Source organism: Caretta caretta, chromosome 1 (assembly GCF_965140235.1).
Source record: "Caretta caretta isolate rCarCar2 chromosome 1, rCarCar1.hap1, whole genome shotgun sequence".
Taxonomy (NCBI): Eukaryota; Metazoa; Chordata; order Testudines; family Cheloniidae; genus Caretta; species Caretta caretta.
Genome location: NC_134206.1, coordinates 299715752 through 299731536, shown reverse-complemented (window position 1 = coordinate 299731536; position 15785 = coordinate 299715752). Strand labels below are relative to the sequence as shown.

General features: G+C 40.4%; 1 protein-coding gene across 3 annotated transcripts in view; it reads left to right on the top strand.

Annotated features, from left to right (window-relative positions):
• The window catches only part of PDZRN4 (PDZ domain containing ring finger 4), a 391453-nt gene extending 378343 nt beyond the window's left edge, over positions 1 to 13110 (top strand). For all 3 annotated transcript variants that reach the window (XM_048836019.2, XM_075124416.1, XM_048836020.2), the window contains 3 exons: positions 1627 to 1728; positions 5534 to 5650; positions 10936 to 13110. In XM_048836019.2, the coding sequence (XP_048691976.1) occupies positions 1627 to 1728; positions 5534 to 5650; positions 10936 to 12462 (1746 nt within the window). In that variant the 3' untranslated portion in view covers positions 12463 to 13110. The remainder of the gene's footprint in view (positions 1 to 1626; positions 1729 to 5533; positions 5651 to 10935) is intronic.
• The last annotated feature ends 2675 nt before the right edge of the window (positions 13111 to 15785 follow it).

The window sequence follows — 15785 nt, the reverse complement described above, 5'->3', positions numbered from 1 at the left end:
CTAACATACGACATACAGCAACTCCTGTCTCCTTTATGGTCTTCTTAAATAGCTGAGAATAGTCTGTTTACCTCACACAGCACGCACTGTAAAATAAAGGGAATAGACTACAAGGAAGGTTCCACAGATCTTCGTTAGTCCTTGTTTGATTTCATCCGTGGACATCAAACTTTGCATAATGAGGGCCACATAGGCAACTAATTGGTGATCAAATGAGGTTTATTGGAGTCACTTTTATCTTTGCTATGATAGTGCAGCCTGCAGCTATTACAGGTTCTAGCATGTAATGATCTGTCTTGAGCCACTCAGCTCAAGATACATGCTGAGACCGTGTGGGCCAAATCCTCAGCTGGTATAAACTGACATTGGTATCACAGAGCTATGCCAATTTACGATAGCTGAGGGATCTGGTATATGCCTGTATCTGTATATTGATGGGGGCAGCTGTGTACAAGGAAGGGGGTATCATTTCTCTTGCAGTCCACACTTAGCTCCCTCCACATCTCTCCATGGAGGTATCTCAAAGATTTTGGTGATAACCAAGCAAACAGTTGGTGTATATTTGTGGTTTTATTTACTCTCACCTAAAACTGGTTTTTCAAAGCAATGTGTTCAGGCTGTGCACATGCAGATTTGCTTTTTACTTTTCCACCAGGAAGTTCCTACTACTAGCTTTGAAACTGAACCCCTGCAAAAGGAGATGGATTAACCAGGCTGGATATGGGAAAACCTTTTTATTCCACAAAACTATTAAAATCCTTTGCCCTCCAGCCTGTCCCCATTACTTTGCAGATGGATTAAATATTTTTGACAATGCAGTTTGGCACAGTGAGGAAAATCCACTTCTTGTGCTGTGAAACAAACAAAGGAAGTGTGGTATTTTTAGGGAAAAAATGCTTTGTATTTGAAACTTGATTTTTCTTAAGCAGTGTTTTTAGGTAGTGTTGAATGGGCCTGTAAAATCTATACATTAAGGTATAGTTATTAGTATGATTGATTGTTTTTAACATAAAGGCAGAATTGCAGAGAGAAGTTGAAGAGAAAACAGGTTTTTACAGATGATTCATTTTTATTTTGATTATCCAAATGGGGATGGTTTGTGTGGTTCTGGACAACAAGTCGCACACACAGATATAAAATGATTAAATGAAATAGCAATCAGCAGTGGCCTATAGGTATTGCCTGGTGAGAGAGAATACTGTAGCCCTCTAATTGGCTCTCTACAAGCATACAGTATGACTGATTTCAGCTGTAGTATTACCAGTCTTGCTTCCACCAGCACTATTATCTCAGAGTGACACTTCCATTACTCTGAACGGAGAAAGATGAACGTCACCTGTCAGGAGCTGGTTAATTGTGTTGCTAGATGTATGTTGCTAGGGCGCAGGTTGGACATTTATGAACATAACTGCTTCCTCTGATGTCCGCCATCCTTCAACGATCAATACAGCTCTTACAGTAAACGCATAATTGAGTGAAGGCACTTACCACTGAGGAGCTGAAGATGAGCCCATTGTGTGAGTTTCATTGTCCATACATTTCCCACAAATGAGCTGATATTTGCCCTTTATTGTGTGTTGCTTTGTGGAAATGGAAACTAATGTGCCACTTTCATTTGTTTTCTAGATAAATGGCCAAGATGTCCAGAATCGGGAGGAGGCGGTGGCATTGCTTTCCAGTGATGAATGCAAGAAAATTGTATTGCTGGTTGCAAGACCAGAGATGCAGGTTAGAATAAATAGATGTATTGAGCCAGGAGCTTGGGTTATAGTGTACAGTCAATGTCATCCATAAGAAATGAACACTGAAAAACCGGATTGCAGAGGTTCATGAAAAAAAATGGGAAAAATATAATTAAAGATCTTTGCCAATCTGTAGCCTCAGGAAAAAAATAACATTATATTACTAGGAGTTTGTTTACCATTGTACTAGCTAAAAGATTCTTTGCAAGTAAATAAAAAGTACAGTTGATTATCTAGTACTAATGTGATACTTAACTAAATGTGAAGTGGAACTTCAAAAAGACATGTTTATTGGTTGATGATTCTTACTGATTTCTGGGACTAAATTCACACTCTTCCATGGTTTTCACCTGCTTGTGGCAGAATTGAAGTGGACTCTGGGTCAGGATTATTTTTTTAAGCAATGTTTCAGTAAACTCTCCAGTTAGATCTTGATAATGAGCATTTCATTACAATGCCATTCAGCAAATCTACTCCTACCTAACCATTTTCAAGGGAAACTGGTCATATGAGATTTTTCATCAAGTACAAATTATTTAATAGGAAATAGATATTTTTGCCACACAGTTTTAAACTATACTTCTGGCTTTTAAACAAAACTGATGCCTTGCAAAGAAAATTTTTATATCTTTGCAGTGGGAGATGTCAGGCTAATCATCCAGGTAAAGGAGAGGGGGGAAAAGGATTATTTCTGCTTCCTTTTATATCCCACCACAAAGCAGAAAAGGACATTACATTGTCACTCTTCTCTCCATCTGTCAGCAGTCCAAGCAAAGTTGGTTATGTTACCATTTGTCTCTCATATTATTGATCTGATATTTTCAGACATGGTGACTACATATTCTCTACACATTAAATTGAATAAATGTAATTCAGTGTCACCCGGAATCCCAGCGTGAATCTGGAAGTTACTCAAGATCACATTTCAGCATATATTTCCTTTATGTCCTTAGCCATTCTAAACAGCTCCTAAAAAACTGGCTATATACTAAGGCAGAGTAAAACTATTCACCTCAGATTTAAATAGTTAGATCAGGGATCAGCAACCTTTGGCACGCAGCCTGTCAGGGCAATCCACTGGCGGGCCAGGGCAGTTTGTTTACCAGCAGCTGTCCACAGGTTCGGCCGATCGCAGCTCCCACTGGCTGCGGTTTGCCATTCCAGGCCAATGGGGGCTGTGGGAAACGGTGGCCAGCACATCCCGCAGCCCCTATTGGCCTGGAACATCTAACCGTGGCCAGTGGGAGCTGCGATTGGCCGAACCTGCGGACGCTGCAGGTAAACAAACTCTCCTGGCCCACCAGCAGATTTCCCTGATGGGTCGTGTGCCCAAGGTTGCCAATCCCTGAGCTAGGTTATATCCCTTCTTGGTCTAGAGACCCTTCAGAAGCTTTTAAAAGATTTGTGTGAGGATTCTATCTAATTTTTTTTTAAATTTCATTTCAGTGGGGCTCTCGCAGGCACAGGATCCACCTGCCAGTCCCAGTTGTAGAAACCCAACAAAAGACCTGATCCCGCCTTCCTCAGAACTTGTCTTCATAGAAATGTTATACTAGTACAAGCCAAGATGTGAGTTTAAACTGATCTAGTTATACTGATATAACTCCTCATGTGGACACTCTAATTCCAATATATGAGGGCCAGTTTTCAGTTTAGCTTATGTCACATTGGAAGGGGTTTAAGCAAATTTGAAAATAGCCATTCTTATTCCCAAATAAGAGTGTCTACAAGGGGGGTTTATACTGGTATAATGTATCGGTTTAACTATACCAGTATAATTATAATTATACTGGTATAACTGGAATGGTTTCATGTGTAGACAAGCCCTCACTAAGGCAAACACTCACCGGAGAAAAAAGGGCAGGATCAAGTCCTAATCTTTTAGAAAGAACTCTAATGCTAGTATTTCAAGGACTGACTGCTCGGCACATCCAATAACTAACAAGACAAGCTTCTCTGACTAGTCAATATTGATTATTACTCAGTTAATATTAAAAACTGAGCATACAAGAAACACACACAAATAACCATGTGAAACAAATGTCTATGTGCACACATGTACATGCATGAGTGCACATGTGCACTGGGGAGTATATTTATGTTTTTAAGAACCGTAAGAATTGCCATATTGGATCAGACCAGTCCAGTGCTCCATGTACTGCAGTATCCTGTCCGCAACGGTGGCCAGCACCAGATGTTTGCAAGGAAGGTTTAAAAATCCTCTGAAGGGCAATTGCAGAATGATCTGCCCATAGGGGAAATTTCTTCCTAATCCCAGGTAGTTAGTGGTTTGCTTGTGCTGTGAAACTTGGGAGTCTATATTCTTTATAAGGTCAAACGGCTGACTATACATAACAGATAAAAGCATTTGAAAAACCATGAATGAAACTTCAACATTGATGTTCTAAGTAGATACCATAATATAGTAAAAAGTGCCACAGAATCTCCATCAACATTTTATACCTGTCTAATGTTTGCCTGGTTTGTGGAGGGATTTTTTGTTTGCTTGCTTGTTGTTTTAACCAATTAGTATCTATGGGCCAAAGGTCCATTGGCTTCAGTAGAGTTGTCCCTGCTTACAACACAAAAGAACTTAGTTCCATGTTGCATTGTTGCACACAATTACACTGTTTCTAGCTTCTGTGATGTCCATAATATTTTACAGGTAATTGGATTTTTTCTCATACTCTAGATTAGTTGTATTAATATTTAAATTTCTGCCCTTCCCCAGCTCATTCACCTTCCTTCTCTGTTGCCTGTTTCTGCCCCTAAAACACTGCCATTGGCAGGCATGCAACACTACTTCATTCCCCTTCTAGTGATAGTATTTTTCCTTTTTTTACCCCAGCATGCAATCTGGAAAGGGAACAGAAACACAAATGGAGACTTACTGTTAACACACACATGCACATAATACTGTGTATGTGTGTACAGCCACATCTCATTAACTTGACTGAAGTAATGACCTCCATTTTCCTCTTTTTATAATACCCTCTTCAATGACTATGAAAATAATGTTTCAATTTAAAAAAAAAAGTCAGTCAAAGAACAAAAAAGTTTAGTCATTGTATCAGTCAGTGCTCCCACCCCCTTTCGATGGTCTCTGTGTATATAATGTCTTCTGCAGTTTCCACAGTATGCATCCGATGAAGTGAGCTGTAGCTCACGAAAGCTTATGCTCAAATAAATTGGTTAGTCTCTAAGGTGCCACAAGTACTCCTTTTCTTTTTGTGAAGACAGACTAACAAGGCTGTTACTCTGACACCCCCTTTTTGTTTGTTATTTCATTCACGTGGAAGAGCAATAAGAGACATATGATAGAAACCCAGAGTGAGGGTGCTGTTGAGGTTCAGGCACTGGGACACAACCCTGCGGTCGTAAGGAAAGAGCCCGATTATCTCATGGTCCTATTCGTATCATTGCAGTTCTTTTAACATTGGGGCTCTTGGAGGTAATGAACAGGACAGCTCCAGGATTATGTGGTATGCCTTTCATACATTTCAAAAGGAAATAATGCTCTGTGCTGTGCAATCTCCTTCATTAGGAGAGAAAATCAGTCATACTGTTTCAAGAAAGGATAAAAGTCCTAAGAGCCCCCGTTTTGTTTTGGGTTTTGTTTTGTTTTTAATCATCTTTTTCTTCTTTTTGGAGAGGTGAACTATAGGAGCCTGGTATTCTGAAGAGAATCATTATGATAAAAAGAACTAGTCAAGCGTTGCCATTTGGGTTTACCCTATTTTAGTATGCATCCCTGCTAACATAATGCAATGTATTAATGTATTCTTTTGCAGCTGGAGGAGGGATGGCTTGATGATGAAAGGAATGAATTCTTAGAGGAGTTAAACTTGGAAATGTTGGAAGAACAGCATAATGAAGTAATGCAGTACACAGCCAATGAGGTGGAGCAGGTAGGACTGACACTAAATGAATCATTGGAAATTTTGCTAGGTGTATTTTTCTATTAAGAGAGAATGAAATGCTAAGTCAAAAAATTGAATCAAAGGCTTTTGTCATGAGGATGCGCTGAACTGCAATACATTCTCAATAAGAAAACATTTTAGAAATAAATGTGTTGGCCGTATATGAGAGGGTAAAATTTTAGCAGAATGTGAGAGGAGTAAAGCACCGGTTCTGCATTTTCTGTGAGCTCTCAGCACAATATTACAAGCCCTTTTACATACAAGGTCTTGTGTATTGTCACTTTTATTTATGAATTATATCAGAGTCACCTGTCAAGGCCATAGCAAGGACAGGGTCCCATTGTGATAAAGACAATACAGACATATTGTACAAGATATGGTATTTATATTGCTATGTAAATTACTACCTTATAGAGTGTACTTTTACTATATAGTACTATGTATATTACAAGATGACAGTCTAGAAGTACCTACCTGGAGAACAAATATTTGATTATGGACTCTTCAATCTAGGAAGCAAAAGTATAACACAATCCAGTGGCTGGAAGTTGAAGCTAGACAAATTCAGACTGGAAATAATTTTTTAATAGTGAGAGTAATTAAACATTGGAACAATATACCAAGGATCATGGTGGGTTTTCCATCACTGGACATCTTGGAATCAATATTGGATGTTTTTCCAAAATATGTGCTCTAGTTCAAACAGGAATTATTTTGAGGAAGCTCTATGGCTAGTGTGATGCAGGATGTCAGACTAGATGTTTACAGAACAGACCTATTTTAAGAATCCCCTCTAGTTTGTGATTGAAGTAGAACCCATCGTTTTCCTTTTTTTTTCCCCTGAAAAATTCCCAGGTTTCGAAAAATCCAATATTTGGATTTTCCAGTTTCCACCCAGATTTTTTCTTGCTTAAAATTGCAATCCCAGCTCCCCTCTTGCAGGCGCCCAGCTGGACAGCACAGCATGCCTGCCTAGGGAAGGGAAACTGTGCTTGGTTGATGCTGCGGCTGCACAGTGGAGGAACAAAATGGGCAGGGAGCCTGCTGAGCCCACCAACTGCTGCAGCGACAGGCACCAGGGAGCAGGAGGCTGCACCTGGGAGAACAGGCCCCTCCTGTCCTTCCTCCCCCCCCCAAACCTTACCTGCCGATGAGTGCCAAGCACTCCTGTCCTATCCCATCCCTGTGCTACTGAAACCCCTTACATCAAGCTATCTGCACAAGTCATCTACAATAAACTCTTTATTTTAAAAAAACTTGAATTTTTTGTATTGGGGATTAGAGATAATGGTTTCATAAATAGTAGACTCTTACTTTTCTACTTTTCTCATGCCCCCCCAGTATTAACCCTCATATTTACCCAGAGAACTGCAAAGTTAATTGTTCACACTAATTTTCACCTGTTTTTACATTTTTGATAAACTCCTGGGATATTTAAAAAAAATAAAAAGTGGAAATGGACCTTACCTTTTAGTCATCCCACCAATTCCAGTCAAGGCTGGGGTATCTCATCTTTAGCCATCAGGGGCAACTCTTCACACCACTGTCAGTCTCGCTTTCATCTTCGTAGGGTGACCGGGTAGTTCACTCTCCTGATTTGGAGCAGCAGCACCTACTATCCCCTGGATCTCTCTTATCTGATTGCTTTCAAACTTAAATAAGCACTCTGGGTTTTATGTTCCAAATGTATCGTGAGTTGTAAAATCAGAGTGGGAACCATGCCTGCATTCCAGCATGATTAGCCATTCTTGCAAGAATTAATCTTATCCAAGCTGAAACATAGAACCTTTAGAAGTTCACTTATTGATGGATTGTACACACTACTAGGTTGGGATTGTAATCATCTGCAGTTATTTTTGCATAAATGCAGCATACAGAGCGTTTTTGCCTTTCAAACAGAAGTAATTGGGAAGAAGACTGACCCTGAACATTCTAAAAAACCAGAATCTTGAATTTTCAATAGATGATGGGTGGAATTTTCAAAAACATCTAAGGGATTTAGCAGCCTAAGTTCTATTTTCAAAAGTGACTTAGATGCTTAGAACCTGAGTCCCAGTGGTACTGTGTAAATATGTTATGTCAGATACTGCATTAAGTATCTATATTATTTTCATTCTTCGCAATGGAGAAAATGTTGGTATTTAAATTTTGCCAAATGTCAGTATTTTCAGTTTCTCTTGCTCAGAAAAGCTCTTACCTTAATAACCTTTGGATTCAATTTAGCTAGCAGGGGTAAAGAGATTGTTTCTTAATTTGAACTAGTTTATTCACAGTTGAGAAATGAATTGGAAGTTGAAAAAGGGGACAAGTTTGTCTTCCTTTTCCAATCAATGAATAAAAGCCAGGTAGGAGAGGATGAGATCTACTAATTCAAAAACTTAGAGGCATGGGGCCTGATTTTCAAAAGTATGTAGCCACCTAATGAAGAAGATAGGTGTCTAGTGGGATTTTCAAAACTGCTTAAGCAGGTTAGACACCTGTTTCCCATTGATTTCAACTTCCATTGATTTCCATAGGAGCTAGGTGCCTTTTGAAAATCCCAGTAGGCACTTATCTGCATGTTTAAGCACCTAAAGACCTTTGAAAATCTGGTCTTTAGTCCCACTGGATTTAGGCTTCTAAGTGTCTAAGTCACTTGCAAAAATGGATCCTAAATCACTTAGCCACTTTAGAAAATTTTACCAAGTCTTAAAAAGTCTTCTGTCACAGTAATGCATCAGATGAGTAAAGAAAGAAATATTAAATGAACATTATAAACAAGGAATACATGATGGTGCAGTAAAAACAATATATTGGCATGCATTTGGAATGATAACATTGCTTACATCTCAAAGAAGTGTCAACAAAGTCTTAATAGAGCAGTGCAGCCTGCCAGCATGTAATCTGTGTGCATTTCTCATGTCTTACAGTAAAAACAATTTTAGAAGTGCTTCAGTGTGATTTCAAATGTTATTGGTACTATTTTTCCTGTCCCTTCTTCCTGTAAAGCCAGGATTCCTTAGTTGCTATTAGTGTAACTGTAAAGACCTCTGACAGAAAGAAAAACATATTTTTAAATTTTAGAAATCTCTAAATTTACATTGAAACACTTCTCTGTTCATAATAATATTGCAATTTTAAGTTCCAGCACTCTGGGACCTTCCAAGAGATCCTGACCATGAAGGGTCATGAAATAGTAGACTTAAATTTGTCAGCTCTCCAGGACTGAATATCTTCTGTCCTACCCCTCAAACCAATTAAATTCTGGTGGGAGGATTCCACAATTAGTGTGGGTGGTGAGCAAGAAAGAAGGAAATATTTTTTGATGCAGATGAACCAGTTGGCAGACTGCAGATGAGGCTGTCACATGATGATGCATGTATTTCACCATCACATATATGGTGTTTGAGCATCCGTATATTTGTGTGTTAAATATACAATGCCAGTATGAAGGATAACTGTTTCTTTAAGTCTTCACTGCTAGTGAGAAAGAACGACTAAAATTACTATGGATAGAGATGTCATCTCCTCAGAGACTTTGACAACCCTGTTGTGAATACTGCTTTCTATTGATCATGGGTTTCATTCTGAATTGAATATACTCTACCACACTTTACATTTATTTATCTATCTATTTGTTTATTTCTATTTTTTATTGGGCCACCAATTTCCACCATTTTTTACTAACAACTGAACAAAAGAGACAAGTTGAGGGGTTCATGATCCTGAAGCAGAAATGATGCAGTGTGTGTAGGGTGCATTTAATTATTTTTCATATCTTCCACTATCTATCAAGGTAGAAGAAAAACAGCAATTATTGTGAGAGCGACCTCTTCCATTCTGCTTCCTCTCATTGGTGCACTGTACCTCTTTCTCACTTTACTATTACTAACCATTATGTTTAATTGTGTAATTACACCTCCTAAAGGAGAAAACACATTTGGCTGGTGCTGGGTGCACTTAGGCATACAGTGAGCATGCTATATAGATTGCACTTTGGATGATAGCGGTATAAGAGAAATAGCATACCCAGTTAGAAAATGAAAAAAGCCTGCACCTCTTCAGCGTTGAGGTATCTAATGCTCTTTGCATTAAAGCACACAATAAATAGGTTAGGTACAATGAGCAGGGCACGAATTCAAAAGCAACTGCAAAAAGGCTTGATGTTATGTCCATGGCAGGCACTCAGTGTTGTTCTACTCTTAACGGTGAAAGGCTATGGGTTAGTATTGTGGAAAGTAGGTTTTAACTAGGAAACAAAAAGCCTTCCAAAGGATAGGTTAGGGGAAAGTCTGTTCAAGTTACCTGAACAAGTCCTAGAGTTCAGCTATCAGTCTTCCATTGACATAATGCTGAAAGCAGGTGATGGGAGAGGTAGAAGGGGCTAGGCAAGAACGGGCTAACCACTGTGTTGTCTTCAGCTGTGCCAGGGCAGTGTGCACAAAGATCGCTGGTATCCCAGCCCCAGTGTCCTCCTGCAAATAGGCCTCCTACTGCCATGCTACATTGCACTGCTCACGGCTTAGGTGGTCTGCCTCATGTACTTTTTGATGTTATGTAGACATTGCTGCTTGCTCCAGGTTTGAGAAGAATTCAGCTCCAACAGTTGTGGCCATAATCCAGAGCCAAAAGCTGCACTCCACCTGGTGCTCATTTTCTTTCAGCACCACACAGTGTTGGCTTTGCTGGGAAGAGGGATATTTATTTCCTGACTCTGGGCAACGTTTCAGTGACCCAGGTGTGCTGTATTTCATCCACTTGTTTGCTCGCTCCTGGAGGAGCTTAGTGTGTTCTGTGCAGCCTACAGCATGATGCTCAGGAATATGTAAAAGCCATAAGCATGTAGGAATTTTCCTCTGCAATGATTTTCTGACAGAAAATGATGGGTTTTGCTGAGAAATTTTGATTTGCCATCAGGAAAAGTGAAATGACAGCTCTCCAGCTGCTCGCTGGGAAGGCTTTTATCAATTTCCAACTGCAGGGAGAACGTGAAATGCAAGAGCCTTCCAGATAAACAGTCAGCAAGCTGAAAAGTGGAAATCCCTTTCTGTGAAAAAATTCATGTTTTTGGCTTTTCATGCTGAATCAGGCTGAATTTTTTTTCCAAAATGTTAAATCTTTCATGAAAAGGGATCTCCATTTTCCAGCCAGCTGTAGTAGAAATGGGATTTATTCATCATTTTCATTCATTCTTATAGATTAAATTAGCTGTTTAAGAAGGACAAGACTGAAAAAATATTTTAATTTAATATGGTCTGTATTTTCTATTAATTTTGGTTCACTTATTTTCTTAGCCAAAAAAGCATGAGGAGGAGGACGGCACAACGGACACTGCAACCTCGTCATCCAATAACCATGAGAAGGACAGTGGAGTGGGGCCTACAGATGAGAGTCTACGTAATGATGAGAGCTCAGAGCAGGAGAATGCACCCGATGAGCAGAACAAAACGACCCTGCAGAGCACCCGGGAGCTGGGGCAGAGCCAGGATACGTTAGGAAGCATTGAACTCCAGTGCAATGAAAGCTTTGTGTCTGGGGAATACATTGAATCTGATTTCATTGGAAACCAAGATGAGGAGTGTGAAAGGTTTCGGCAGCTGCTGGAGCTTAAGTGCAAGATTAGAAACCATGGAGAGTATGATCTGTATTACTCGAGCAGTACGATACAGTGTAACAGAAGGGAGCAAGATGGGGTGGAGCATGAGCTACAGTTACTCAATGAGGAACTGAGAAATATTGAGCTTGAGTGTCAGACTATAATGCAGGCTCATAGGCTTCAAAAAGTGAAGGATCAGTATGGAGACATTTGGGCATTACATGATGGAGGATTCAGGAATTATAACACCAGCATAGATGTACAAAGAGGTAAACTGGATGACATCATAGAGCACCCAGAGAAATCTGACAAAGACAGCTCCAGTGCTTACAACACAGCAGAAAGCTGCAGGAGCACTCCACTGACTGTGGAGCAGTCCCCTGATAGCTCGCTCCAGAGAATGATCAGCATCACCAACAGGAAAAACCTGAGAAGCACAATTGTAGCTAATCAGTTGTGTACTGGACAGAGTGGGAGGGAGGTAACCCCATCCAAAACCAAAACCACTGAGCAAAACAGCACTGTTGAAGAGAAGGAAACCATTGCAGAAAGTAGTAAATTCACAGAGCAGGAGAAGCAAAGTACTGAGCACATTCCTTACCTGTCTCCGTATCATAGCTCTTCATACAGGTATGGGAATATACCTGCTCATGCAAAGCATTATCAAAGTTATATGCAGCTGATCCAACAGAAATCTGCAGTGGAGTATGCCCAAAGTCAGCTCAGTCTAGTGAGCATGTGCAAAGATTCACAGAAGTGTTCAGAGCCCAAAATGGAATGGAAAGTGAAAATAAGGAGTGATGGAACAAGGTATATTACTAAGAGACCAGTGCGAGACAGAATCCTGAAGGAACGTGCCTTAAAGATTAAAGAGGAGCGCAGTGGGATGACGACAGATGATGATACAATGAGCGAAATGAAGATGGGTCGTTACTGGAGCAAAGAGGAGCGGAAGCAGCATTTGGTGCGAGCCAAGGAGCAGAGGCGGCGGCGAGAGTTCATGATGCGGAGCAGGTTAGAGTGTCTTAAGGAAAGTCCACAGAGCGGCAGCGAGGGCAAAAAAGAAATTAACATTCTTGAACTTAGTCACAAAAAGATGATGAAAAAAAGAAACAAGAAAATCTTGGACAGCTGGATGACAATCCAAGAACTGATGACACACGGTGCTAAGTCTCCAGATGGGACAAGAGTGCACAATGCCTTTTTATCGGTTACTACTGTATGAACACGTCTATTTCAAAGAGTATACTACCAGTTTAGGTAGAGTACGATTGCCTCGTTCAAGGTGGCATTTTTATATATTTTGTGACTGTTTATAGTTTGACCTTTTTTGTAAGCAAAATTACTTGATAATTTTTCAGTTGTTTTTCACATAATGGTACCTTCTTTAGCTGGCAATCTTTCTTTACTCTGCAATATATTCATAATATTCATTTCTATAAAAAAGGAAAAAGAAAATAAAAAAGTGAAGGAGACAATTAATTTCTTATCCTAATGTATGTATTGTAAGTTAAGATCTGGATTTATTTCTCTAGTTTTCTTTTTTCTACTTTAGTAACAATACAATACCAAAACAAAATGCTTTATATGGTATCCTTACTTACTGGCATAACAAGCAGTTAAACTTTTACGTCTTATATTGCATCTGTTAATAAGTCATGTGCTACATCTTGTTGTACAGCTAAGAATGACCTTTTTCCAACAACCTATTGTACAGTACATTTAACCTGTAAATTGCAATTGTATTTGTCCAAGTAAAGTGTAAGTGGGCAATTCTCCCATGGTATGTAGTGGCATTGGTCATGTAGCTAGCTAATATGTGATAATTGTGAAGATCAAAGAGGAATAAATTATTGCTTATCTTTAAGAAAAATTATCAAGAGTTCTTTGATTTTAATTGTTCGCTTGATTACAGAATGAATTATTTCCACATACATGATTTTTGAAGGATATATGAAAATTTCAAGGACACAGGGCACAATTCATTATGATAGCTATAGATTAGACAAGTTTCCTTCTGTCTTTATTCCATTATAAATTATGTTAAATGGACCTGATCCTGCATTTCTTATTCATGCAGAAGTCAGAAGGGGAGTTTTACCTGAGTAAGAACACATAGGAGCAAGCCCACATTTTTGCTGTCTTCCCTGACCTGTTACTAGTAAAGGTTGAACATCTCTAGTCCAGCACTTTCTGGTCCGGCAACATTTGTGGTCTGGCATGATTTTATTTTATGTTTTTTATGCTTTATCTACTTGTTTCCTTGTGCCAAGACAGTAAAATTGTGTAACAACACTAACACTTTGTTATGAAGAGAGCCAGTAAGCCTTGGCTAGGTGGCATTGCAAGCGTTGTTCCGTTTATTCACCTCAGCAAGATAAAAATAAAAAGAAACCCACTCGCTACATATTGACCTCCCGTGGTTCGGCAAATTCTCTAGTTCGGCACCAGTCAGGTCCCGAGGGTGCCAGACTAGAGAGGTTCAACCTGTATTAATTTTAGTTACTTTTCAAGCACTGTCTGTGTTTGGTGCTTTACAAACAAATATGTCATGGCCAGTCCCCAAGAGAGCTTACAAGCTATACTCTACAGAAACCAAACATGGAAGACACAAATAGATCATAGCGCTATCTTGAGCCAGAGCTGACTTATGAATCTGGCAGAGGTTGTTATTTTAAATATTTCACCAAAAACGGGTGGTATGAAATAAAAATGAGAATTATTTGCTGCTCTATGTTGTGCCTCCAAAGGACCAGCAAACCAAAACTGAGGATATCAGCTGAAAAGGGGGCTTCCCAATGTAACTGCATGTCAGTGAGGAAATAAATGAAAGATGTTTATTAAAATAAGGACTGAAGGGTGACCTGTAAAGAGGTGTTTTAAATTGGGCTGTGCTCTTTGTTTATTCTTTATGGTTTATAAAAAGGGCTTTGAAAGTTGGGCATTTTTAAAATTTGACTTTTCCTGCTTGCTTTTTTACTTTAGAAATATCAGGCATTTCTAGTCCCTGCTTTGCTGGGGGACCCCTAAAGGATACTGAGATGTACGTTTTGAGTCACAGCACCTTAATTGAAGGAGTAACGTTCCTGAATCTTTAACAAAATGTCTTGTATTCAAAATGTTATTTACTCACAGAAGTTATTAACAAAGGGTAAAAACAAACACAAAATAGTTTTCAACAGTCTGACTAAAAATCCTTTGTCTCCCAGTTGCTCAAATTTCACTCTTTTAGCTCATATGTCATAATTTCACTAGTTCTCCAAGGGCATGTCTACACTAAAAACTTAAGTCGACATATATTAGGTTGACTTACAGCCACCGCAGTAATTACTGAAACAGTTCATGTCACACTACCCTCCTTCGGTCGGTGGTGTGCATCCTTACCAGCAGCTCTTCCACTGATCTAAGAGGGGCAGTGTGGGGAGCTGAGATCCTGGTCCCCGCTCCCTACCAGCTCTCCCTGCTCCCTGCTGGGAGCCCGGCTCCCACACCTGACTCTTGGCTCCCTGCTCCCCACTGGGAGCATGACGGGCTTCCGGCTCTGCGTTCCCCACTGGGAGCACAGTTGTCTGCTGGGCTCCCAGCCGGCTGCTCCCCTTCCCCCACTCTCAGTTCCCTGCCTCCAGTCAGGAGCCCGACTGCCCATCGCCAGCTCTCCTCTCTCTGCTCCCCAGTGGGACCGGGGCAGCTGCCTGGAATCTCACCTCCAGGAGCGAGGAAGCCTGGCTCTGAGCAGGGAGGACTTTCTGGAGCCATCTGCAGGAGCAAGGCTGTAGTGTAGACACTGGCATAGTTAGATTGACATAAGCTGCCTTACGTCAACCTAACTATATAGTGTAGACCAAGGCTAAATCATCATGGGGCTTGTCTACACTACCGTGTGGGGTCGATGTAAGATATGCAACTTTAGCTATGTGAATAGCGTAGCTGAAGTCGACGTACTTAGATCTACTTACCGCGGTGCCTTCACTGTGGTAAGTTGACAGCTGACACTCTCCCGTCAACTCCGCTTGTGATGCTTATTCTGGTGGAGTACCGGAGTCGACAGGAGAGCGCTCAGCAGTCATAGAATATAAGGGTTGGAAGGGACCCCAGAAGGTCATCTAGTCCAACCCCCTGCTCGAAGCAGGACCAATTCCCAGTTAAATCATCCCAGCCAGGGCTTTGTCAAGCCTGACCTTAAAAACCTCTAAGGAAGGAGATTCTACCACCTCCCTAGGTAACGCATTCCAGTGTTTCACCACCCTCTTAGTGAAAAAGTTTTTCCTAATATCCAATCTAAACCTCCCCCACTGCAGCTTGAGACCATTACTCCTCGTTCTGTCATCTGCTACAATTGAGAACAGTCTAGAGCCATCCTCTTTGGAACCCCCTTTCAGGTAGTTGAAAGCAGCTATCAAATCCATCCTCATTCTTCTCTTCTGCAGGCTAAACAATCCCAGCTCCCTCAGCCTCTCCTCATAACTCATGTGTTCCAGACCCCTAATCATTTTTGTTGCCCTTCGCTGGACTCTCTCCAATTTATCCACATCCTTCTTGAAGTGTGGG